General features: G+C 47.1%; 1 protein-coding gene and 1 pseudogene across 1 annotated transcript; one reads left to right on the top strand and one right to left on the bottom strand.

Annotated features, from left to right (window-relative positions):
- The first annotated feature begins 152 nt into the window (after window positions 1-152).
- LOC141041029 (uncharacterized) lies at window positions 153-7,090 on the top strand (annotated as a pseudogene).
- Window positions 7,091-11,554: 4,464 nt separating this feature from the next.
- On the bottom strand, window positions 11,555-14,742 carry LOC109731840 (uncharacterized). The gene is made up of 5 exons (XM_020291014.4): window positions 14,535-14,742; window positions 14,151-14,406; window positions 13,035-13,249; window positions 12,849-12,936; window positions 11,555-12,365 (listed from the first exon to the last, which is right to left on the bottom strand). Exons 1-5 carry the CDS (start codon window positions 14,541-14,543, stop codon window positions 11,869-11,871), a joined length of 1,065 nt encoding a protein of 354 aa, XP_020146603.1. The 5' UTR covers window positions 14,544-14,742; the 3' UTR covers window positions 11,555-11,868.
- Window positions 14,743-21,814: the final 7,072 nt, after the last annotated feature.

Below are 21,814 nucleotides of genomic sequence, written 5' to 3'. Positions count from 1 at the left end.
GCAAGCGGGCCTACCCTGCCATCGATCCCCGCCGCCCCGCCGCACTGACATTTGAAGCCACGAGTGTCGAAGAAAGGGAAGGGTGAGACCATGGCTGGTCCTTCCTCCATGATGGCACCTTCACCGCCAACCTTCACCTGGCCTTCACGAGGATGTTGTCGGCCTTCCTCGAGGCCGATGACAACTTCAACATGTACAATGTCAATGAGCCATACGATGAAACGAATGAAAGGTAAAAAAATTGGTCTTCATTTGTTTAATTTGTACAACTCATAATCATAATTTTACATGGAAATTTGTATTGCTCATTACTTCCGTAATTACGATAATGTAGTCAACATTCATATATGAAGATGATCAATGAGGCGGTAAGCATACATGATATGTCTTTGTCCACTGTTTTTGAGGATGAGGATGATTTTGCTTCGAAAACAAATAACATGGGGAGCAACTGCTCCATGGAGGAGGATAAAGCGTTGTCATGGCATGCCATTGTGTAAGCATTGATCTGAGAACAAGGGCTGATCAAAGCATGAAGACCTACTGGAAGCACATTGCAGATCACTGTCATCGCAATGTGTCTCTTTCAATTGAGCGCTCCATTAAGCCACTCGATGGTCGATGAGCCTTGATTTAGGAATCTTGCACTTGTTGGGCAGGTTCTGTTACTGATGTAGAACATGTCAAACCTAGTGTAATGACAAAGGACATGCTAGTGAGTATTTGTTGTTCAAACTTTTCTATAAATTGTTTATCCCTGGTTTCTAATGTGAAATTTTAAACTTGAAAACTCGGCTACACAAACAACATGTACGAGCATAGGGATCCAAAAAGTAAGTATTTTTCATGTACCATTATTGGGCATTGCTCCAGATCAATGAGAAGTGAAAAATTAGGGAAAATGAGCATCTTCACCGGAGGAGGAAGGCAAAATCATCATCGGCTACACAAGTGCACAACAATGAAGATACCGATGATCATGTTGACGAAGTCCTAAATCCTAAACCCACCACTACCCCAAGCTCCCTACAAAAGGGCCACCCAAAAGGAAAGGTGAGGAAGACAAAAAAATGGAGGAGACGTAGTTGTGTTCAAGATTGAGGTGGAAGAGATCGTAGCAAGAAAAAGTAAGAGGGAATAAAAAAAGTGCATGTGAGGAACGCAAGACTTCAATCGAAGAAGAGAAGCCAAATGTCTTTGCACGCGAAATGCAGACAAAAAAATGGAGCAAGAATACAAAAGCATGTTCACTAACCCTGCATGAGTTGAGGTAGCCCATCTACAATATCTTGAGATCATGAAGGTAGTAATTTAAGCACCAAAGATGATAGGAATTGCGGATGCACTGGAGTGGCAATGGTGATAGAAGTCAGCAGTGATGTTCTATGATTGATTTTCTATTTATGCTTTATGTGTTGATGTTCTTGTTTAGGTGAACCATATGTTGCATGTTTGATCTTCGTGTTTGAACCATTTGTTATGTCTACTTCGAATCATTTACCGGATTTGTTATGTTTCCTTTTGAATGTGAATTTCAAATGGAATTTCATAAATTTGTGGATTTGATATGAGTATCAAGTATATGTATCAGAAATAACCTCGTTCGAATTATTATGATGATAGTATATACATGCATGTGCCATTTGTATGCTTCTTTAATGGGAAATATATAAAAAACTGATTTAGGGAAGATATTTACGAGATCTGAGAAAACATCTCACATGTCAACTTCCACTAAATTTTATGGACATCTCGTAAAATGGTTTTACAAGGAGTAGTATATCTGAGTTGTATCTAAAAGTACATTCTTTTAGGGATAATTAGATTTATGCCCCTAGTTGTGTCCCACTCGGCTGTTTTACCCCTAATTTCCAAAAATCACCGGTTCTTCCCAAATCACTTCGCTCCTCTTATGCATTTGCACTTTGACCGTTTGACCGTCACTTTACAAACTTCATAACTAATTCATACTAAATCAGAAAAATGCAAATAAGATACCAAAATATTCGGAAAAACATCACCTATATGTCAGTGTCATTTGCATTCATGACAAAAGTGCTGGAAAGTGCCCATCCCAGTTTTAGCTCTTATGTTACCACCATGAATAGTAAAATCTTTAAAAAAATTGATGGCAAAGAATGGCAAATGTTTTAAGTAATTGCCAAGTTTCATCAGGGAACGCCATTCGTGGAAGTCGTGGCAAAAAAATAATCTATTTTGGAGTGTTGATTTTTTTGCCACTACATCCACGAATGTCATTCCCTGATGAAACTTGGCAAGCACTTAAAACATTTGTCATTCTTTGCCACCAATTTTTTTTCTAGATTTTACTATTCATGGTGGTATCATAGGAGCTAAAACTCGGTGGGCACTTTCCAACACTTTTGTCATGAATGCAAATGACACTCACATATGGTGATGTTTTTCTGAACATTTTGGTATCTTATTTGCATTTTTCTGATCTAGTATGAATTAGTTATGAAGTTTTGAAAGTGACGGTCAAAGGACAAATGCATAAGAGGAGCGAAGTGACTTGGGCAGAACCGGTGACTTTTGGAAATTAGGGATAAAACAGCCGAGTGGGACACAACTAGGGGCACAAATCTAATTATCCCTTTCTTTTAATACGACTTGTAAAAGAAAAAGCTTCCTTCCTTTCTATGCTTATAGCTATATCTAGCTTAAGATATAGTAGTATTCTCTTTCCTCATTACATATGTTGTCACATGAGATTTTTATTTTGACAATGTATTTTAGATATAGTACACTTTAGAGCACTGGGAATGCCCTTGTATTTACTATGATATGGGTTACAGCTCGACCCTCTAACCAATCAAGAATATACCTTTTAGGCACGTATGGCTTTTATACTATGTATATATATTGTGTAGAAATACTTAGTACTAAAATGCCTTAGATTCTAGGCTCATGGAGCCTGGATTTTTTAAAAAAAATCATAATTCGTATTCTGAGGTTAAAAAAAGACTAGAGTTTGTTACACACATACTCCCTCTGTTTACTTTTACTCCGTGTATAAGATGATTTAAAGTCAAACTTCACAAAGTTTGACCAATTTATATTACAATATATCAATATCTACAATACCAAAGTTATATAGTATGAAAATTAACACCATGATGCATCTAATGATATTGATTTTGTATTTTGAATGTTGATATTTTTTTCTACATAGTTGGTCAAACTTTATGTAGTTTGACTTCTTATAAATTTTATATGCAAACTAAAAAGAAATGAAGGGAGTAAATAGAGATATATACCACATTTCTGTAAATTTTGACGATGAAATATGATTTATGTTAGCTATCAAGAAGGATAAAATCATGTATTCTAGCACATGTACTATAAATTACAAAAGTCCATTATTATTATTATTTTGGTCAAGCTCACACCATCAAATATTTCATCATGAAAATTTACAGAAACGTAGTATACGTATCTGTATACATGTGTATTTTTGCCAGAATTTCAAACATAAAATCTCCTTTTTTTTAATTTGTTTTCTAAGGACTCCGTGAAGTTCGGGAGCAGGAAATCCTATCTCTGCGTAGTAGGACTACCCATTGTCCTGGGTATTATTTCAACCTAATAAATCATTTTTGTTGATTACAATTTGTCAAAGATAAAGAAGTTTTATTGCATGAATATGTGCTTCTAGTCCTGGGCTCACAGGCACATGGTATGAACAGTAAAATCCAAAAAAATAAAAGAAATTCAAAAGGTTTTGAGGTTTTTTGGAGAATAAACATTGCTTAGCTTTTGGCGCGAGTGCAAATTTATTTGGTGAAATAACATTCATGGATGTGTGGCAAAAATAATCAGTGCTCCAAAATACTTTCAAAAATCAGTGCTCCGCGAATGTTATTTCATCACAAAACTTCACACACATGTTAAGCACTCCTCAATGTTTTTCTGACAAAAATAAATGAATTTAAAAAAACTACCCTTTTTGTATTTTTACTGTTCATCCAGGTGCATTAAAGCATAGTATATTTTGGAGCGGATGTGGTAGTGTAACTCCTGGATGTAGCTAGCTCAATGATCTAAAATATGCATATCTGTCAAACCCCACGATCTGTCAAACGGACACCATGTGGGCATTACAAACTGAACAGAAGGACCTTTGGTTTTGGGACCATATACATTTTCTGAAATGCCAACAAAGAAACAAGCTTGCAATTTTTGAATCCACACATGTCGTCATCGTTTGCCGGTCCTGGAATATTCCCATTCTGATGAAATCCATTGTACTCCTAGTAATAATCAATTCCCTGCCATGATTTACCCTCTTCTGGCTTAGCTAATTTGTTTGCTTCACCGGGCATGTGATGCCACATTGAATTCCCAGGCCTACCAGTACAAGAAAAGGACATGGTCACTTGTCTGCACATGGCCATGCATATGTGCTGAGCAAGACTCAGAGTGTTTAATTAAGTTGTCAGTCTGGAGCTCGCTTAACTTAGGATCCCCAGAGCTCAACACATCTATAGATTATTATGGGGTTATTTAGCCAGAGCTTGCCAGAGAACAAAGCAAGTTGTTGTTTAATTAACTTTCCCCTCATGCAAATCTATAGAATGTTGGTTATGATCAGGTGATGTGAATGTGCTAACCAACGGTCGCCCATGGCATTCCATCACCATCATCACCCACCACATCTCACTACCTGCTGTTTGTTTGGGGTTAGGATCCTCTGCCACACACATCATTCGGTTGATTGCCTGTCGCCCAATTGGATATGGAGGGCTGGGATTAGATGAGAGCTAAAAATGAAGGGAAAATGTTATGGGCACACGCAAGGACTTGTTCCGATGTCGTTAGGCCAACTCCAGCGCGCGACCCCATCCTGTCCGGGTGCGTCCGTTTGGGCCAAAACGGACAAACCAGACAGCCCAGCGCGCGGGCGTAAACGGATTTTTGTCCGTTTTCTGTCAGCTTTCGACCCATCCCGACCCAAGTTTGGGCTGCTTTTGGGGTGAAAAGGACAGCGAGCGGACGGGCGGGACGCGCGCGCTTGTCCTACCCTGGCCTGTCCGTCGGTGGCACAAAGCAAAAACCCCGTGCCCATTTCACGCCATCCCCCCCCCCCCAAACCCTTCCACGTCCCGCCCACCACCCTCCCCCATCCATGGCTGACGCCCCGCCAAATTCCGGCGGCCTGGCCGTCAACCCGCCCGGAAAGGTGAAAAAGAAGGCGGCCAAGGGTCCAAGGAAGCCGCGGTCGGAATGCACGCCGGAGGAGCTCGCAAAGATGGACGCGAAATCGGCGAAGAGGAGGAACCGGAGGGCTGCCATCAAGGGCAAGAACACCGCGGCCAAGTTCGCCGCCGAGCGCGATGAGGTGGAGTCCGCGCGGCGCAAGGTCAAGGTCGACGAGAAGGAGGCCATCATCAACAAAGTGCACACCCTCCTCATGCTTGGGCTGTGTCGTCCGGCGGGTTTCTCTGGTGCGGCCGTCGGCCCGGCGAGCACAGGCTCGTCGGTCGCCAGGCCTCACCACTGCCCCTCGCCGACGTCGCGGACCACGCCTTTGTCTCCCGGCTTTTCCCCGTCAAGGCACGATGGCCAGACCCGTTTTTTGGGGTCGCCCAACGTTGGCGTGATCGCGCCGTCCACCCCGCGCCCCTCGGTCGTCGACCTCAACGTCACGCCGGGGTCCAGCAGCGGCGGCCGGCCGTCCGTCGAGATGGAAAGAAAGCAGGCACGACCACCGTTTACGGGCACCATGTCGTTGCCCCGCGTCCTGTTCGACGAAATGCCAACACCAACGCCAACGGTCAACAACCCCTTCTACAACCAGTTCATGGAGAATGTGATCTATGAGGGTGGACATGGCGATGCCTACGATCCCGAGGAGACCCAAAGTCAGGATGGCGGCGCCCAGTACGTTGCTGATGAAGAGGCCCACGACCATGCTGACTACGACCATGGTGACTCGTGGCATGAAGATGATGACATCTATTGTGAAGGTGATGGTGATGAAGAAGAATGCATTGATATTGATATTGGGGGCGAGCCATTGTTCATCGACGAGCTCACCCAAAGAGCGGAAGCACAAAAGAGGAAGAAGAGCATTCGCACGGGTTCATGTTCACAAGACGAGGACAAGTTGATTTGCCAATGTTGGATGGAGATTAGTCAAGATCCGAGGACCGGTGCGCAAAAAAGGGCCTTGTTTTTTGGATGAGAGTCCACAAAATATTCCATGAAAGAAAGATGTTTGAGCCCTACCAAATTACGAGCGACCGTGGCATTACCTCGATTCAAAAGAGGTGGTTGTTCATCCAACAAGAATGCAACAAGTATTGTGCCACACTTGAGAGCGTTTAAGCACGGCCCGCGAGTGGTCTCGGCATTGGGCACATGGTATGCTCTCCTCATCCTAGTTCTTTCGTTGCTACGGCCATGAGACTTCGGCCTTCTATATGGTTGCATGTTCAATTGTTGTTGATCGTGTGGTGTAGGCATTTCAATCTTTGGAAGCATTCAAGGGCCGGTACAATGACAAGCCATTCACTCTTACGCATTGTTGGACGATCATCAACAATTGCCCGAAGTTCAAGGATCAATACCGTGAAATCAAAGGAAGAGAGGCAAAAAGATGGCCGCGTTGGACGGAGGTGGATATGGTGAGGCGTTGAAGAGGCCGAGGGGCAAGACCAACTCCAAGGTGGACGACATATGTGATGCGTCATCCATGGCCTTGCATGAGACTTTGCACGACATGATGTCTTAAAAGGATATGAGGGACGAGAAAAAGCGACAAAGCAAGGATGAGCAAATGAAGCAATACCTAGAGCTTCAAAGGAAGAAGCTTGAGATGGAGGAGGCAGCCAAGAAGAGGAAGATCGACATGGAGGAGGTGTCCCGGCAGAGGCAGCTCGACATCGAGGCCGCCAATGTCACGGCCAGGCAGAGGCAGCTCGACATCGAGGCTACCAATGCCGCAACCAAAGAAAAGGAGGTGGCCCTTGCGATCATGAGCGTAGACTTGACCAAGATGAGCGAGAAGATGAGGAGCTGGTTCGAGGCCAGGCAGAAGGAGATGTTCGGCGCCGACGGCCTGAACTAGGTCGTCTAATCGGCCGTGGCCGTTCTTTTTTGGAGGCTGGCATGGGTGCCGGCCGCTGGCTGTGTGCCAGCGAGAAACATATTCATTTTGGGGGCTGGCTGTGTTGCCAGCCGCTGGCTGTGTCGCGGCGACAAAACTATTCATTTTGTAGGCTGGCACTGTTGCCGGCCGCTGGCTGTGTTGCCGGCGAGGACGTGTAGGTCGCTGACTCTGTTGCCGGCGTGAACTAGGGCAGCTGGCCTGAACTAGGGCATGGTTATTCGGAAGTTGGCGTTTGAAAATGGAGGCGGACATGATGGGGCTAAACAATGCGTTCGTGCGTTGGGCGCACGGTCACCGCATCTCAGGACAGGCCCAGACACGATCCCATTGCCCTACCCAAACAGACAGGATCCGGGCAAAACGGACGTCCGTTTGGGGTCGTGCGCTGGAGTTGGCCTTACCACGGATATCCCATTCCTGACTGGACACGTAGTTGCATATTCGAAAGGTAAACCTGTAACTTTTGAGTTGTGCTGTTTCTAGGTCTCCTTCGTCACCAGCTCCATGCACCAACATATGATGCAGTTTGTCATCACTGACATATTCATTTACGCAAAAAGGCTCCCTTCCCGCTTTATTTTATATATAAAGCAACACAATCAAACCAATGCATGGTGATAAAGAGATCCTCTTAGCGCATCTACAGTCGCAACCTACAAATCCAGGTCCTCAAACGTCCGCGGGCACAAACTGGACACTTCTCAAATCCTGTTGTCCACATCCGTATATCTCATATCCGGTACCATATATCCCTACTAAAGTATGCAACGTAGAACTAAACAATGTAGATCATCAAACGGACATAGAAATGCACATTCTGATCACTAAAAGATCACCAACGGATCTCCAAAAAATCGCCAAAGTTCAATAATTCACATAAACGACGGACAAGTTTAAACTAGATTACTAAAAACTTGAAATTAAAGACAGAGACGGTGGAGCTTCACCACTTCCTCGCCGGTCCTTTGCCCTTCCGGTCGCTGGTGCAGCTGTAGGCGTCGGCGGCTGGTGGAGGATCGTCCGAGTCGTCGAACCAGGAGCCGTCGTCGTCGTCGTCGGAGATGCCGGAGAGGATGATGAGCCATTTCAACTGCCGGACGGTCCTGTCCTACTGCCGCTTGAGCTTCACGAGCCAAGCCGCCTCCGCCACCTCACGCTCGGACTGCTCAATGGCAATCTGGAGTGCCTTGGCATTCTTCCGGCGGAGCCGCCGCGCGTCCGTCTCCACGATCGTAAGTGTCGGCGGTAGACCCAATTGAGGAGCCGCGCGTCCTCGTCGAGGTCCGCCTGCATCCCGCGACGGCGGCGCATGGACTGCTCCGCCACCTTCCTCTCCCTTTCCCGCTGCCTCTCGCAGCAGGTTGCACACGCCTATGATTTCGGCGTGTGTGTCCGGGCCGGCGAGGCGGGCATAAGCACCCACCGCTGCCCACGTGGCGGAGCAGTAGCCGACGCGTCCAGGGGACGACATAGGGGAGGCGCGGATTGCACAGGCCTGTCGGAGCTGCGCACGGGCCGGGAGGGGCCAGCGACGGCGTTCGCGCTGCGCCGGCGGGGGAGTTGCTTCTGCGGCGACGCTACAAATCTAGAGATGCCCCGGTCTCCACCTTGGACCGGTCCAAGGCAATGCGGAGGGCCAGCTCAAAGTCGGGATCCATCTCGGAGTCGCAGCGGCTGCTGGAGCTCGACATTGCGCCGGATTCGATCAAAATCGGTGTGGGAAGAGAAGAGGACAGAGCGAGAGACGAGAGTGCGAGTGAGCTAGGGTTTGGACCGATGAGCCGGATGGAGTTTTTTTGTGGGACAATCGTGTGGTCGGTGGTGGGCCGGACTTGTCAGGCGGACGTGCCTGGGCTGCCCCATATCCGCCTCATATTTGGGCTGGATATGAGGGGCGCCGGTCAGCCCGGGCGTTTGAGGACGGGTTGAGGCGCCTGGCTGAGTCGATTTTTTGTGACCGGTCAGCCCGCCGGGGCGTTTGAGACGGATTTGGGGCACCCGGTTGTAGATGCTCTTACAAAGCATATCAAAGTAAAATAAGAATATAGGAGAATCCACACCCTACCACAAAAGCAACCTAGACTACCGACAAGGAAGAAGACTAGCCACCAAGGGAAATCATCGGATCTCGTTCCACCTCTCACACCAAGTTGTTGCCAAAGAGGGCCCCTTGCCCTCCCTCTCCGGACCGTCGAGCCCTGCCAGGAGATAACAAGGACAGCGAGTGGCACCAACAAGGTCCCATGTATAAGATAAGGGGACAAGTGTGGTTGCCCGCGCGAGAGCTGAGGAAGCTTCAAGCCAGGATTCGAAAATGTCCGCCAATGATGGCGTGGTGCACCTGAGGAAATCTGGGCTCCATGACGAAGTCCTTTAGAGAAAGAGTAAACAACGCATCGCAGCCATCGAGACCGAGGGTACGGTCAAGGGTTTTCACCCGAAGCCATGACTTGGCGAGAAGGACCACAACGGCGCCCCCAAGAGGGACACGACACCCACTAGCATCAGCACTGTTAGCGATGGAGCACAAGGCTTTTGCCCGGGGCCTCTCACCCGCTCACTCAAGGAACCCAGAGCACCAATCCACCCAGAGGAAAGAAAAGCCACCACCAAAGATGACCTCCAGAGCACGACCTAAGAAATGCCAACGCTGAGGCACCGCCGACACCAGCATTACTGAGTGCTACATCCTTCGCTGCCCACAAGACCAAAAGATGCAACCATCATCACTGCCAAGACGCCTACTTAAAAGCCAATCCGACAGACCACCACCCGAGGTCACCGTCCCGACTTCCAAGTTCCCAACCTCGATCCCGCACACCAACTCCAAACCCCGAATACCTCACTCACCGGCAATGAGACAGAAAGGCTCCTCCTTTCCTTTCCCACGTCATACCATGGACGAAGGCGCACACCATGTCAGTGCCACCACGGTCTGCGGCGGCAACCAGTGAACCCAAATCGGTCAATGGATACCAAATCTGGACGGGGGAAACCATCCCCATCTTCCCCTACCACGCAACAACGAGTAGGAGGCAACCGCTGGCCCCTGGCTACGGCCACAACTTCCCAGGAAGATGAACCCCTCCCCCCACATGGCAAGGGATCCAAAACGATGCACCACCGGGCCCCATCGGCCGATGAGGATGCAGCCGGTCATCGGGACGTTCGGATCTAGAGCCCAGCCAATCGGCTTCATGCAGGAAGTCGAGGAAGGAGGATCCAAAGACGGAAGGGGAGAGGAACATCGCTGTCGCCACGCAGCCACCGCCCAACCACGCCATCGGTGCTACGCCCTACGCCAAAGAGTGGCATCACCGCCTAGATGTCGGGCCCACACCGCAGTAGACCAGGGGAGGAGAAAAAGGATCCCTGCCGCCGCACCCAGCGGCAAGGGGGGACGGGGAGAAGGGAGAGGACGGGGTGGCGGCGCCTAGGGTTTTGCCCAGTCTCTTGTAGGAGAGATACAGATGAAACGGTATTGTTGGTCTGAGAGTCTGTGAACCACTGATATATTTATTTCATGGAAGATTGATTAAAGCTCAAATAAGTGAGAAAATTATATGGGCAAAGAATAGCTCAAGGTTGACACATCAAGCCCCATTCTTTACTTATTCGCAGAAAAAAAAAGCCCCATTCTGTACCATACTCCCCGCAATTTTGGAAACATCAACTATTGGAATCATGTCTGACAACGAAATCCAGAGTTTATACTAAAAACTTGTGGATGCTAACCCACGGTAAGGATGATGGTAGAAGCCTTTTACATTTTGAAACAATTGCCTGCTTTGAACACTGTACAAAACTGATGCATGCAATTCAATAAACTTATACGAGTACCTTTCAAACAGGCCCCTGTATAATGATGATAATAATAATCATAATAATAATAATTATTATTATTACTATCATTGAGGTTTTACGGAATTTTTTTCGCATTAATATAATAATAAGTAAAATACAAAGTATCACAAGCCACACGGCAGGAGTAGAAAGGAATCGCAGGGCAGTCAGGGACGTAGGCAAAACCATCATATTTTGCAAGGGAAGCAAGCAACCTCAAGTCGGAGGATGATGATGGGAAAGTATTCCCTCACATTCACAGCAAGCTCCAAAGTCTGTAGCCCCTGGATATCATCAGCTAGTGGGCTACCGGGTAAAAAGTGGGCGCATCAAGATTGAAGCTGCAATCCGCCTAGGATTTTGTGTTATGCAAAAGTGGGACCCATCTCACATGCCCCATGCACATGACAACCACTTGTCTCCTACCTCCTCTTGCATCTCACCATTGCCATTCCATTTCATTTACCCCACCCCACCCCCTGTGACTTCTCCCTTTCACCACCACAGTTTTTTGACAGGGCGACTGTTCTTCCGGGTCCTAGATGTTTAGAGCCAGGCTCCAGTACACAGCCAAGGAGATGGAGAGAATTACTATACTATAATAACAGTTTTTACATAAGTTCAGTACAAGGCAAAAAGAAAAATCTACATAAGATGAAAACATCCATCAACTGACAAGGAAGTCCAGACTTACTTTATACCAGACGGTAAAAACATAAAAGGTTCAAAAAAAAGGAAAACCTGACCGCAAAAAAGCCTGGTACTTTCTTCAAGCTGCTGCCATTTGCTTTGCTCGAGGGCATTTTTGCTGCCATGGCACCCCTCAACTCATGCAGTCCCTTCTCCCCTTCTTATTTGTTTTCCACTCTAGACCACCAAGGTTCTAACCTTTTTTACATGACGGAGCAGGCGTTCGGGTTCTCGTCGCTGAAGATCTGCGGCGGGTACGGCGGGTAGGCCGGCGGCGGAGGGTAGGCGGCGTACCCCGGCCTCGGCGGGTAGTACCCTCCCGGGAAGGCGAACTGCGGGTAGTGCATGTAGAGGTTGGCTGCGGCGATGGCGCCGGGGTCTTTCTCCTTCTCCTTCTCCTCGCCGCCGGCGCCGCCATCCTCCTTGTCTTTCTCCTCTTTCTTTTCCTCTGGGGCGCCATCCTTGTCGTCCTTCTTCTCCTCCTTGTCGTCTTTCTTCTCTTCGCCGCCTTCGGCTGCCTTCTTCTCATCCTTGGCGTCGCCTTCGCCGGCTTTCTCGGCCGGGGCGACCGGCTCGGACTTGATAATGGCCGCATGCCTGCCGGTGCGCTTGTGCACGTACTCGGCCAGCTTGACCTCCTCAAACACGCCCTTCACCGTCACTTCCGACGCCTTCAGGTCTGGGTCTGCAGATTGCACTCCTGCATAATTTCGAACCAAAAATCTTCAGCAATACTACTACATAACAAAGTATCACCGAGCTCGAGGATGATCTATCTAGTGTGATTTTAGGCAGATTTTTTTTTATACGATCCAGATTAATCTTGTCACGGTATATAGACAGACAGGTAGGTGAAGGAGTGAATCTTATCTGCACACAGTTGTGCATCTTTTGCAAGAAAAGGAGCTACACGTACAAGGCCCACATTTTGGCTTTGTTTCAGCCATCGACCTAAAGAGGAATCCCTCTTTTTTTCATCATTGCATCAGAGGAAAGATTTGCTTGACCTTTGCTGAATCACTAGGTAGATTCTAAACATGACACATAGTAGTAAACTAATTCTAGGAGGAGCTAGTGAAAATAAATAGTAAGAGAAAAGCCATAGGTGTTTCTGTCCTGATGAAAATGACGCGAGAGAGAAATGAAAAAAGGACAGGCAATCCCGCAGCAGCCCATTACGCACCTTTCATCTTTTCGATCCTCTTCTTTATCGCCTGGGCGCAGGCCTCGCAGTGCATGTGCACCTTCAGCACCACGGAGATCACCGTTGGCTTCAGAACCAAACATCATTCAGTCAGTTTTGCCAAATCTGAAGAAAATTACCATACAAACTAGTACTGCATTGCGTGCATTCGTTAAGGTCCTTCACCTCCTTTTTCTCTTCAGGTTTCGGCGGCTCTGGTTCCTCCTTCTTTTCCTCTTCCTTCTTCTCCTCCGGCGGCGGCGGTAACGGCGAGAGGAGCTCCACCTTGCGGCCCGTCTTCTTCTGAACGCGCTCCACCACCTTCATCGGGTCGGCAGCCGCCTTCTTTCCCTTCACAACCACCTTGTGTGCCTTGGAGTCGGCAATGACGTCCTCTACCCCTGAATCCACACAAAAAGGTTTTCAGATGCGGTACTAGGTAGAACAGAGAATGGATCTTTGAGCCAAAGAAACTTTAATTTTCCCTTGATAGCAACAAGTAGTGCATGGAGAATATGCAGAGATGCTTGGAACATTTTGAGCAGTATTTGGAGATGATAGAGGAATCAGCTTAACTTTTGAGGACGTGTGGCCTCAAGGGCATTGTATACTCAAGGTTGTCATTCTCTTGGAATGTACTCCAACCTTTTGGAGTGAAAAGTCATTCCCATCACCATTAATCAACCACCAGATTCATGTGCGGCTCATGAGAAAGGAGGATCTTATTAATTTAATTTTATTTTTTAGACAAGAGGATCTTATTAATTAGGTGAATCTGTTTATTTAAAAGCTTAGCCCACGACCTAGTCCACTATGAATTGCACACGGAACAACCTTACAATATCACTTAATTGGACGTCAGAACAGCACAGAGAAAAACACAAAATCTGGACCCTTTTTTTAATACAAGGACATAAGGAGGAATCCTAAAAAAAAGATTAGAGGTAGCCAACCACATCATCATGTCTCTTAAATCTGATGAACAAACAAACAGATTCACTTTTAGCTTGCTTCCCACAACCGCAAGGAGAACACAAGTCTACCACTAACCATGATGATTCGTGAATCAAGATGCAGAAAACACGCACTCCCTAAGAACACTCACGAAGAAAATGTCGAACGAACTCCGTAAAAATGTTCCTGCACTAAGGAAATAAAATCCACGTGACAGCGTACTACTAGTTCAAAACGAAACGAAAACGAAAAGATTTACTCTGACCGGCGAATCCTGATGCAGCAAAGCAAAGCAAAGCAGAGGAAATTAGAGAGCAGGGATTAATTAGAATAGATGAGGCGCATTACCATCGAATCTCTTGAGGATCTTCTTGACCTTCCTGGCGCAGCCCTCGCAGTGCATGTAGACGCGCATCACGACCTCCTCCGGCGGCGGCGGCGGCGGCGGGGGCGCCGCCTCCTCCTCCTTGGGCTTCTCGCCCTCGCCCTCCCCCTCCTTGGGCTTGTCGTCCTTGGGCTTGTCCTCCTCCCCCTCCTTGGGCTTCTCCTCCTTCTTCGGCTCCTCCTCCTTGGGCTTCTCCTCCTCCTTGGGCTTCTTCTCCTCCTGCGAACCAAAACACCACACCACGACGGGCGTCAGTCAGTCAGTCAAGATTCAACCCGCCTCACCGCCGCCGCCGCCGCCGAGGAATGCAGTAGCAGGCAGGCAAGCAAGCAAGCGTCCTTCCTTACCTCGCCCATGGCGCTCGTCCTTCCTCCTCTGTCCCGCTCCCACGGCCCTGCTTGTCTGGTGGCGTTGGGTGGTGGTGGTGGTGGTGGCTCTCTGCGGCTCCCTGTGGGTGTGTCGCTCGCTACAAGACTGGCAGTGGGGTGGAGGGGGTGGCCTCACTCACTCGCCTTAAGTAGCGGGTGGGCACCGCGAGGGAGGGGCTGCGATGGCGAGATCCGCATGGAAATGATTTGGCATCTCTATCCCCGGGATTTCTTTTCTTCTCGTTTTGGTGCTGCTTCCTTGCTTTTTCTCGCTCACTCCATCTCTGTTTTTTTCTTCGGTGCACATTGTATTTGGGTACCAGGAAGTATACGAACATTCCAGTACACCGGGTGACGTGTCACACCGGCTGCACGGGCGTCCGACCCGCATGAATGCATGTATTACGGACGGCCAAGATCTGTAGTATAGTACCAGAAAGATTGTGATTTCTTTTTCTTTGATTTGATGGCTCTACCCCTTTACTGTTTTGCCTCAAGGTTAGTGCAGCATCCATGCATCGAATGCCACGAAACTAGAGGCGAGGAGCCTACCTTGCACGGTTTCAAGGCATCGCCTCGTGTGGCCGTGCGCCCGTCTCAAAGCGGCTTTCCTTTTTTTTTTTCTTTTTTCTTTTCTTTTCTTTTCTTTGGGGGTGCTGGATTAAGGGCTAACTAACTATGAATCAGCAAAAGTTTATTCTCAAAGAACAAAATTTACATTCTCAAAATAAATAAATAAATCTACAGAAGCATCCAAGCTTTTTTTCAGTTACTAATCAGCATTTAGAATTATTTATTTTTCCAGCTCAGAGACATAAGAGCATGGCTCGTGCATGCACAAACACTTGTCACCTGACTTGGAGGTCTGAACCGCACTAATTTTTTTCCAAATTAAAAACTCAAGAAAACAAAATCTGCAAAAGTTTCCAAGCTTTTCTTCAGTTACTAATCAGCATTTAGATCCATTTTTTCCAGCTCAGAGACAGGAGAGCATGGCTCATGCATGTACAAACACTTGTCACCTGACTTGGAGCTTTGAGCCATAGTTTTTTTTCTGCTTTTCTTCTCCTTTTGTCACCAGTATTAGCATCGCAACAAAAAGTTGCTAGAGTCTTTTCGTAGAAAAGAGAAATATACATTGAAGAGTATAAGGAAGGGTTTCTTTTGTGACCGAGAAACTTGTGGGGCTTCCCAAAACAACTTTTCTAGAAGAAATACACGAGCAAGTGTGGTTGCTATGGATGACACGTATTTTCACATAAAGGCAATGAGATCCTACCTCATAAAAAGGTTGATTCTTTTCATATTATTCATAGTGGAAACATTTGTTTTGATATGAGGGTACCTTCATGAGTGGTTAATGTGTTTCCCTTGATAGGAATGAATTGATAGCGGCCTGTTAGTGAGAATCCAACAATAAATTTGAAGATATTCTACGGCTCCTGCCATAAATCTAATTAATCATAGTAAATTAATTTTCCAAACCTTTTTCAATCACTACTCCGAACCAGTTATTTTGTCAGCTCAGAGACATAAGAGCATGTTTGCGTGCATGCACAAACACTTGTCACCTGACTTGGAGTTTTGAACTGGGCTTTTTTTTTTATTCCTACTTTTCTTCCATTTTTGTATGTATGTATTAGTATCTCAACAAAAAGATAATGACACTAGTCTTTTCGTATAAGGAGTAATATATATTGAAGAGTGTAAGGAAGAGTTTTGTTTGTGATCGAGAAACTGGTGAGCCTTTCCAGAACAACTTTTCTAGAAGAAATACGTGAACATGCATGGTTGCTGTTGATGTCGTGTATTTAACAAAATGCAACGACGAGACCCTAGTTCAGAGAAAAGGTTGTTTTATTTTTTTATTAGTGTCATGGTGGAAACATTTCAATTTAATACTAGTAGGTTAATGCATTCCCTTTGATAGGAATGAATTCAGGGCGGCCCGTTGGTTGGAAACTTGGAATCCAAAAATAACTTTAAGTTGCTCCAGCGCCCCTGCCGTAAATGGTACTTTTTTAGAAGGAAACGGACCATGTCCCTGGCTCTATATTGATAAATTAAACCAAGATTCAGAACAAACGAGTCTCCCCTGAAACGAGCGTAAAGGTGCAAAAATAAACTAACGGTTTTTCCAGATGGATGCCACAGAGCAATCAAGTACCAACTAAGAGGAAGAGAAACTAAGGGAAATACAGTTCATTACAGATCTTTTTCCATCCCTTAACAGCACCAAGGCTGGGGGGGGGGCTGGATAGCTTCAGGCGGCAAATATGTCAAGTTCATAGAAAGCCCTCCTGGACTTCACCGGTGGAGCTATTGCAAGCTGCGGAGACCACCTGGGGTCCAGCGCCGAGGTTGGGCTGACCACCACACTTCCAGCAACCATCTTGTAAGGAGTAGGTGGAGTCATGGTCCACTTGTTCTGCATTCATGATCTTCAGTTTGTCCCAGCTCGGCCACTTCTGATGGCCAATGGAGTCCTCATTTTCACCCCATTGAGAAGTCCCCCAAACTTTTCTTCCATTGATTTGTGGACAAGATCGCCCAAATCTTGACCAGGTTGTGAATCTTCCCAATAACCTGTTTTACAGAAGTCCATGTGGTATTGTTAAAAATCATGGAATTTCTAATATTCCACAAATACCACATAGTAGTTGCACATGCTACATTAAGGGCAGATTTATGCATGTTAGATAGCCAAAACCTAGCAAAGGACATGTAAATAGGACCCCAAATTTATGTTGAAATGCTCCCTAAAAATTGCCCACACATATCTAGCTACTACACAACTAAAAAACAAGTGCTGGATAGATTCGGTTTCAAAGCAGAACACACAATCTAGAGGTTTGATGATATGCCTTTTCCTAAGGTTATCTCTAGTCCTTCGTACGTCTCCGGGCCTTCACCTCGTGCGCTCGTGCGAGGGCGACCAAGAACCGACGCCTCACGTTGGCGCCGTCGTAGATCGCTTTGTCTTCAGTGGTGTCAGGCCATGGAGACGCAATGGATCTTGGCTCTTGCCGGCGGGAGGGCTCCTACATCGTTTTTAGGTGTTTTTTTGTGTTTGTCTAGAGTTTGTGTTCTGTTCAGGAAGACAAAGTGGCGGCGGCTTTCTGATGTTGGAATAAGGTTCTCCCCGCTTAGCCCTTTCTGGTGATGCGTCTAGCATTATCAGAGGGCGTGTGGAGATTTATGTCCGACGGATCTCGCGGGATTCAGTCGGTGTTTGTCTTTGATGGATCCACTTGGATCCGGTCTTCGTTCGTATGTGTTCGTGTGCCTTCAGGTTAGATCTTTCCGGTCTACGCTTCTCTTCATCGGCGGCGGCTGTTGTTCTGCTGCGCTGGTCCTCCTGGGCTTTAGCATGACGACTTCCGACTGTCTATGAATGCTTGTGATCTTCATTGGTAATTCCCCGAAGAGGAGAGGATGATGCAGAAAAGCAAAGGTAAGTATTTCCCTCGGTTATGAACCAAGGTTATCAATCCAGCAGGAGAACCAAGCAACACTATGTAAACAACACCTGCACACAAACAACAAAATACTTGCAACCCAACACGTAAGAGGGGTTGTCAATCCCTCAACGGTATTGAGATAGATTAAATTATACATGTTTGATAAATATATCTAACAAAAATACAAAATAAAATAAATAAAGAAAAATTGCAGCAAGTTATTTTGGATTTAATATATGATAGGAAATAGACCCGGGGCCATAGTTTTCCCTAGAGGCTTCTCTCGAGAACATAGCATACGCTGGGTAAACAAATTACTGTTGGGCAATTGATAGAAAAACAAATAATTATGATGATACATGAGGCAATGATCATGTATATAGGCATCGCGTCCAAGATTAGTAGACCGAAACGATTACGCATCTACTATTATTACTCCACACATCGACCGCTATCTAGCATGCATCTAGTGTATTAAGTTCATGGTTGTCGGTGTCAAAACCGGCAGATCTCGGGTAGGGGGTCCCGAACTGTGCGTCTAAGGATCGAAGGTAACAGGAGGCGGGGGACACGATGTTTACCCAGGTTCGGGCCCTCTTAATGGAGGTAATACCCTACTTCTAGCTTGATTGACTTTGATGAGTATATGGGTTACAAGAGTTGATCTACCTCGAGATCGTAATGGCTAAACCCTAGATGTCTAGCCTGTATGATTATGATTGCCTCTATGGACTAAACCCTCTGGTTTATATAGACACCGGAGGGGGCTAGGGTTGTACAGAATCGGTTTACAGAGAAAGGAATCTTCATGTCCGCACGCCAAGCTTGTCATCCACGCAAAGAAGAGTCCCATCCGGACACCAGTCTGGCCCATGTCACATAGCCCGGACGCCCGAGGACCCCATGATCCAGGACTCCCTCAGTAGCCCCTGAACCAGGCTTCAATGACGATGTGTCCGGCGCGCAGATTGTCTTCGGCATTGCAAGGTGGGTTCCTCCTCCAAATACTTCAAAGTAGTTGACCAAAAGAACTACATCCGGCTCTGTACAATAATCTGGCTCTGTACAATAGTTACAACCCTGAACCGCAAGGGAAAAATACTTAAATAAAAATAGGTTATGTCTTCTGACAGCTTTTTCGGCGAGGCATTGTGCTCTGGCCTTATTATTATTTCAAACCATTTTTCATCCTCCCGCTTCGCGTTTCGAGATGCGGTATTCATTGACATGTCTTGTCAAAGCAGAGATCGTGTCCCCTTATCGCGGGATTCTCATCGATACGGATTTGGGTAATCCAACCGTGCCATTCGCACGACTCCTGGGGAACAGGCGAGTTTTAAGGCTCATGGGGGGACGCTCGATATTCACTGCCTTCATAAGAAGATAAGGATCCGCTTTTCACCCCACGCCTTCTTCCTCCTCAGCCCATCTGTCCTTGAGCTCGAGCGCCCCAGCTTCGACCCTTCCCGTCCCCAACTAGCGCTCCGACCATGTCCTGATCTGGAGCACAGGGCAAGTGGATGGCCTCCTCCGTCACGGAGGAGAACATCAAGGAGCTCCGGGAAGCGGGGTATTTAGCCAAAGAAATCGCCCGTCGGCTCCCTGCCAAAAAGCAGATCATTCCCACACCAGAGCCCAATGAGAGGGTAGTATTCATCCCCCACTTTCTTCGCGGGCTAGGGTTTCCTCTCCACCCTTTCGTCCGCGGACTCATGTTCTATTACGGGCTAGATTTCCACGATCTAGCCCCAAATTCATTCCTCAATATCTCGGCGTTCATCGTCGTGTGTGAGGCGTTCCTCCGCATCCCCCCCACTTTGGCTTGTGGCTCAAGGTCTTCAATGTGAAGCCGAAAGTGGTCGAGGGTCAACGCGCGGAGTGTGGCGGCGCTATGGTGAGTAAACTCCCCAACGTCACTTGGCCAAAGGGGACCTTCATAGAGACCGTGAAAGGGTGGCAACAGGAGTGGTTTTAATTATACGGAACCTCGTGACACCACATGGGCCGCCACCCCTGGGTTCAAATCCGGTCCACCACTGCGGGTCACATCGTGGCTCAGTAAGGGCCTGGATTGGGCGTCATCCAGTGGCGATGCTGCAAAAGCGCGTCAAGAGCATGGTAGACAAGAATACCAGCCTTGCCAGCGTGATCCAGGTGATGATGTTTCACCGGATTCTCCCCTGCCAACGCCGGACTCTCCATATGTGGGAGTTTGATCCGGCAAGTCCCCGGACCTTGCAGCGGTTCTTCGGCACGAAGCACGAAGATATATGGAAGCTTCTTTTTAAGACCCAAAAGACGTGGCCGCCAACGACCGAAGACCTCGGCCTCGACTGCGCTCATCCAGCCAACCGAGTAAGTTTTTCAGATTTCTAATCATATCCGATTTATAGATCCAAGGAATAAGCTTAAGCCTTCCCTTTATCCTCCAGGGCTGGACGAAGAAGGCAGAATGGATCCAGTGTCCGGCTCCCCTGCCCGAAGACCCATCTATTCCTCTTCTGACGAAGATGCTGGTTCCGGCGCCGTACCAGGCGCCAAAAAAGAAGACCAAGAAGAAGGGCAAGGAGGTCAGAAGTGGCCTTCGCCGTAAAGGCACTTCAGACATAATGTCTGAAGACACCGAAGCTCTCTCCTCCCACGAGGGAGATGAAGACGAGGAGGAAGAGGAGGAGAACAATTCTCCCCCGAAGGGGGGAAAGAAGAAAAGGGGGCCTTCCGTGGACCTAGAGGCAGAGGCGTCCAAGAAGGGGAAACTCTCCCTTTCAGACGATTCGGAATCGGACGTCGAAGCCATCCCTGAGTGGCACCCCAGGCCGAAGCCCTCGGCCGAATCGTAAGTATTTAAAGATAATGTACATATCCAACTTTATGCCTTGCGATTTTAACACATGGAATCACGTATTGTAGTCCATCTCGCGATCTCCACGAACGATCATCGTCTTCTGGGAATTCGCTGGGCTCGAACATGATGGAGAGCTGAAGGAAATGTGCCCTAGAGGAAATAATAAAGTTGTTATTTACATTTCCTTATATCATGATACATGTTTATTATTCATGCTAGAATTGTATTAACCGGAAACTTAGTACATGTGTGAATACGTAGACAAATAGAGTGTCCCTAGTATGCCTCTACTAGACTAGCTTGTTTATCAAAGATGGTTATGTTTCCTAGCCATAGACATGTGTTGTCATTTGATGAATGGGATCACATCATTAGAGAATGATGTGATGGACAAGACCCATTCGTTAGCTTAGCACTATGATCGTTTAGTTTGTTGCTATTGCTTTCATCATGACTTATACATGTTCCTCTGACTCAGAGATTATGCAACTCCCGAATACCGGAGGAACACTTAGGGTGCTATCAAACGTCACAACGTAACTGGGTGATTATAAAGATGCTCTACAGGTGTATCCAATGGCGTTTGTTGAGTTGGCATAGATCCAGATTAGGATTTGTCACTCCGATTGTCGGAGAGGTATCTCTGGGCCCTCTCGGTAATGCACATCACTATAGGCCTTGCAAGCAATGTGACTAATGAGTTAGTTGCAGGATGATGCATTACAGAACGAGTAAAGAGACTTGCCGGTAACGAGATTGAACTAGGTATGGTGATACCAACGATCGAATCTCGGGCAAGTAACATACCGATGACAAAGGGAACAACGTATGTTGTTATGCGGTTTGACCGATAAAGATCTTCGTAGAATATGTAGGAACCAATATGAGCATCCAGGTTCCGCTATTGGTTATTGACCGGAGATGTGTCTCGGTCATGTCTACATAGTTCTCGA

This window comes from Aegilops tauschii, chromosome 2 (assembly GCF_002575655.3).
Source record: "Aegilops tauschii subsp. strangulata cultivar AL8/78 chromosome 2, Aet v6.0, whole genome shotgun sequence".
In the NCBI taxonomy this organism is placed as follows: domain Eukaryota; kingdom Viridiplantae; phylum Streptophyta; class Magnoliopsida; order Poales; family Poaceae; genus Aegilops; species Aegilops tauschii.
Note: the sequence above shows the minus strand (reverse complement) of the source record. Positions and strands in the feature narration are given on the sequence as shown.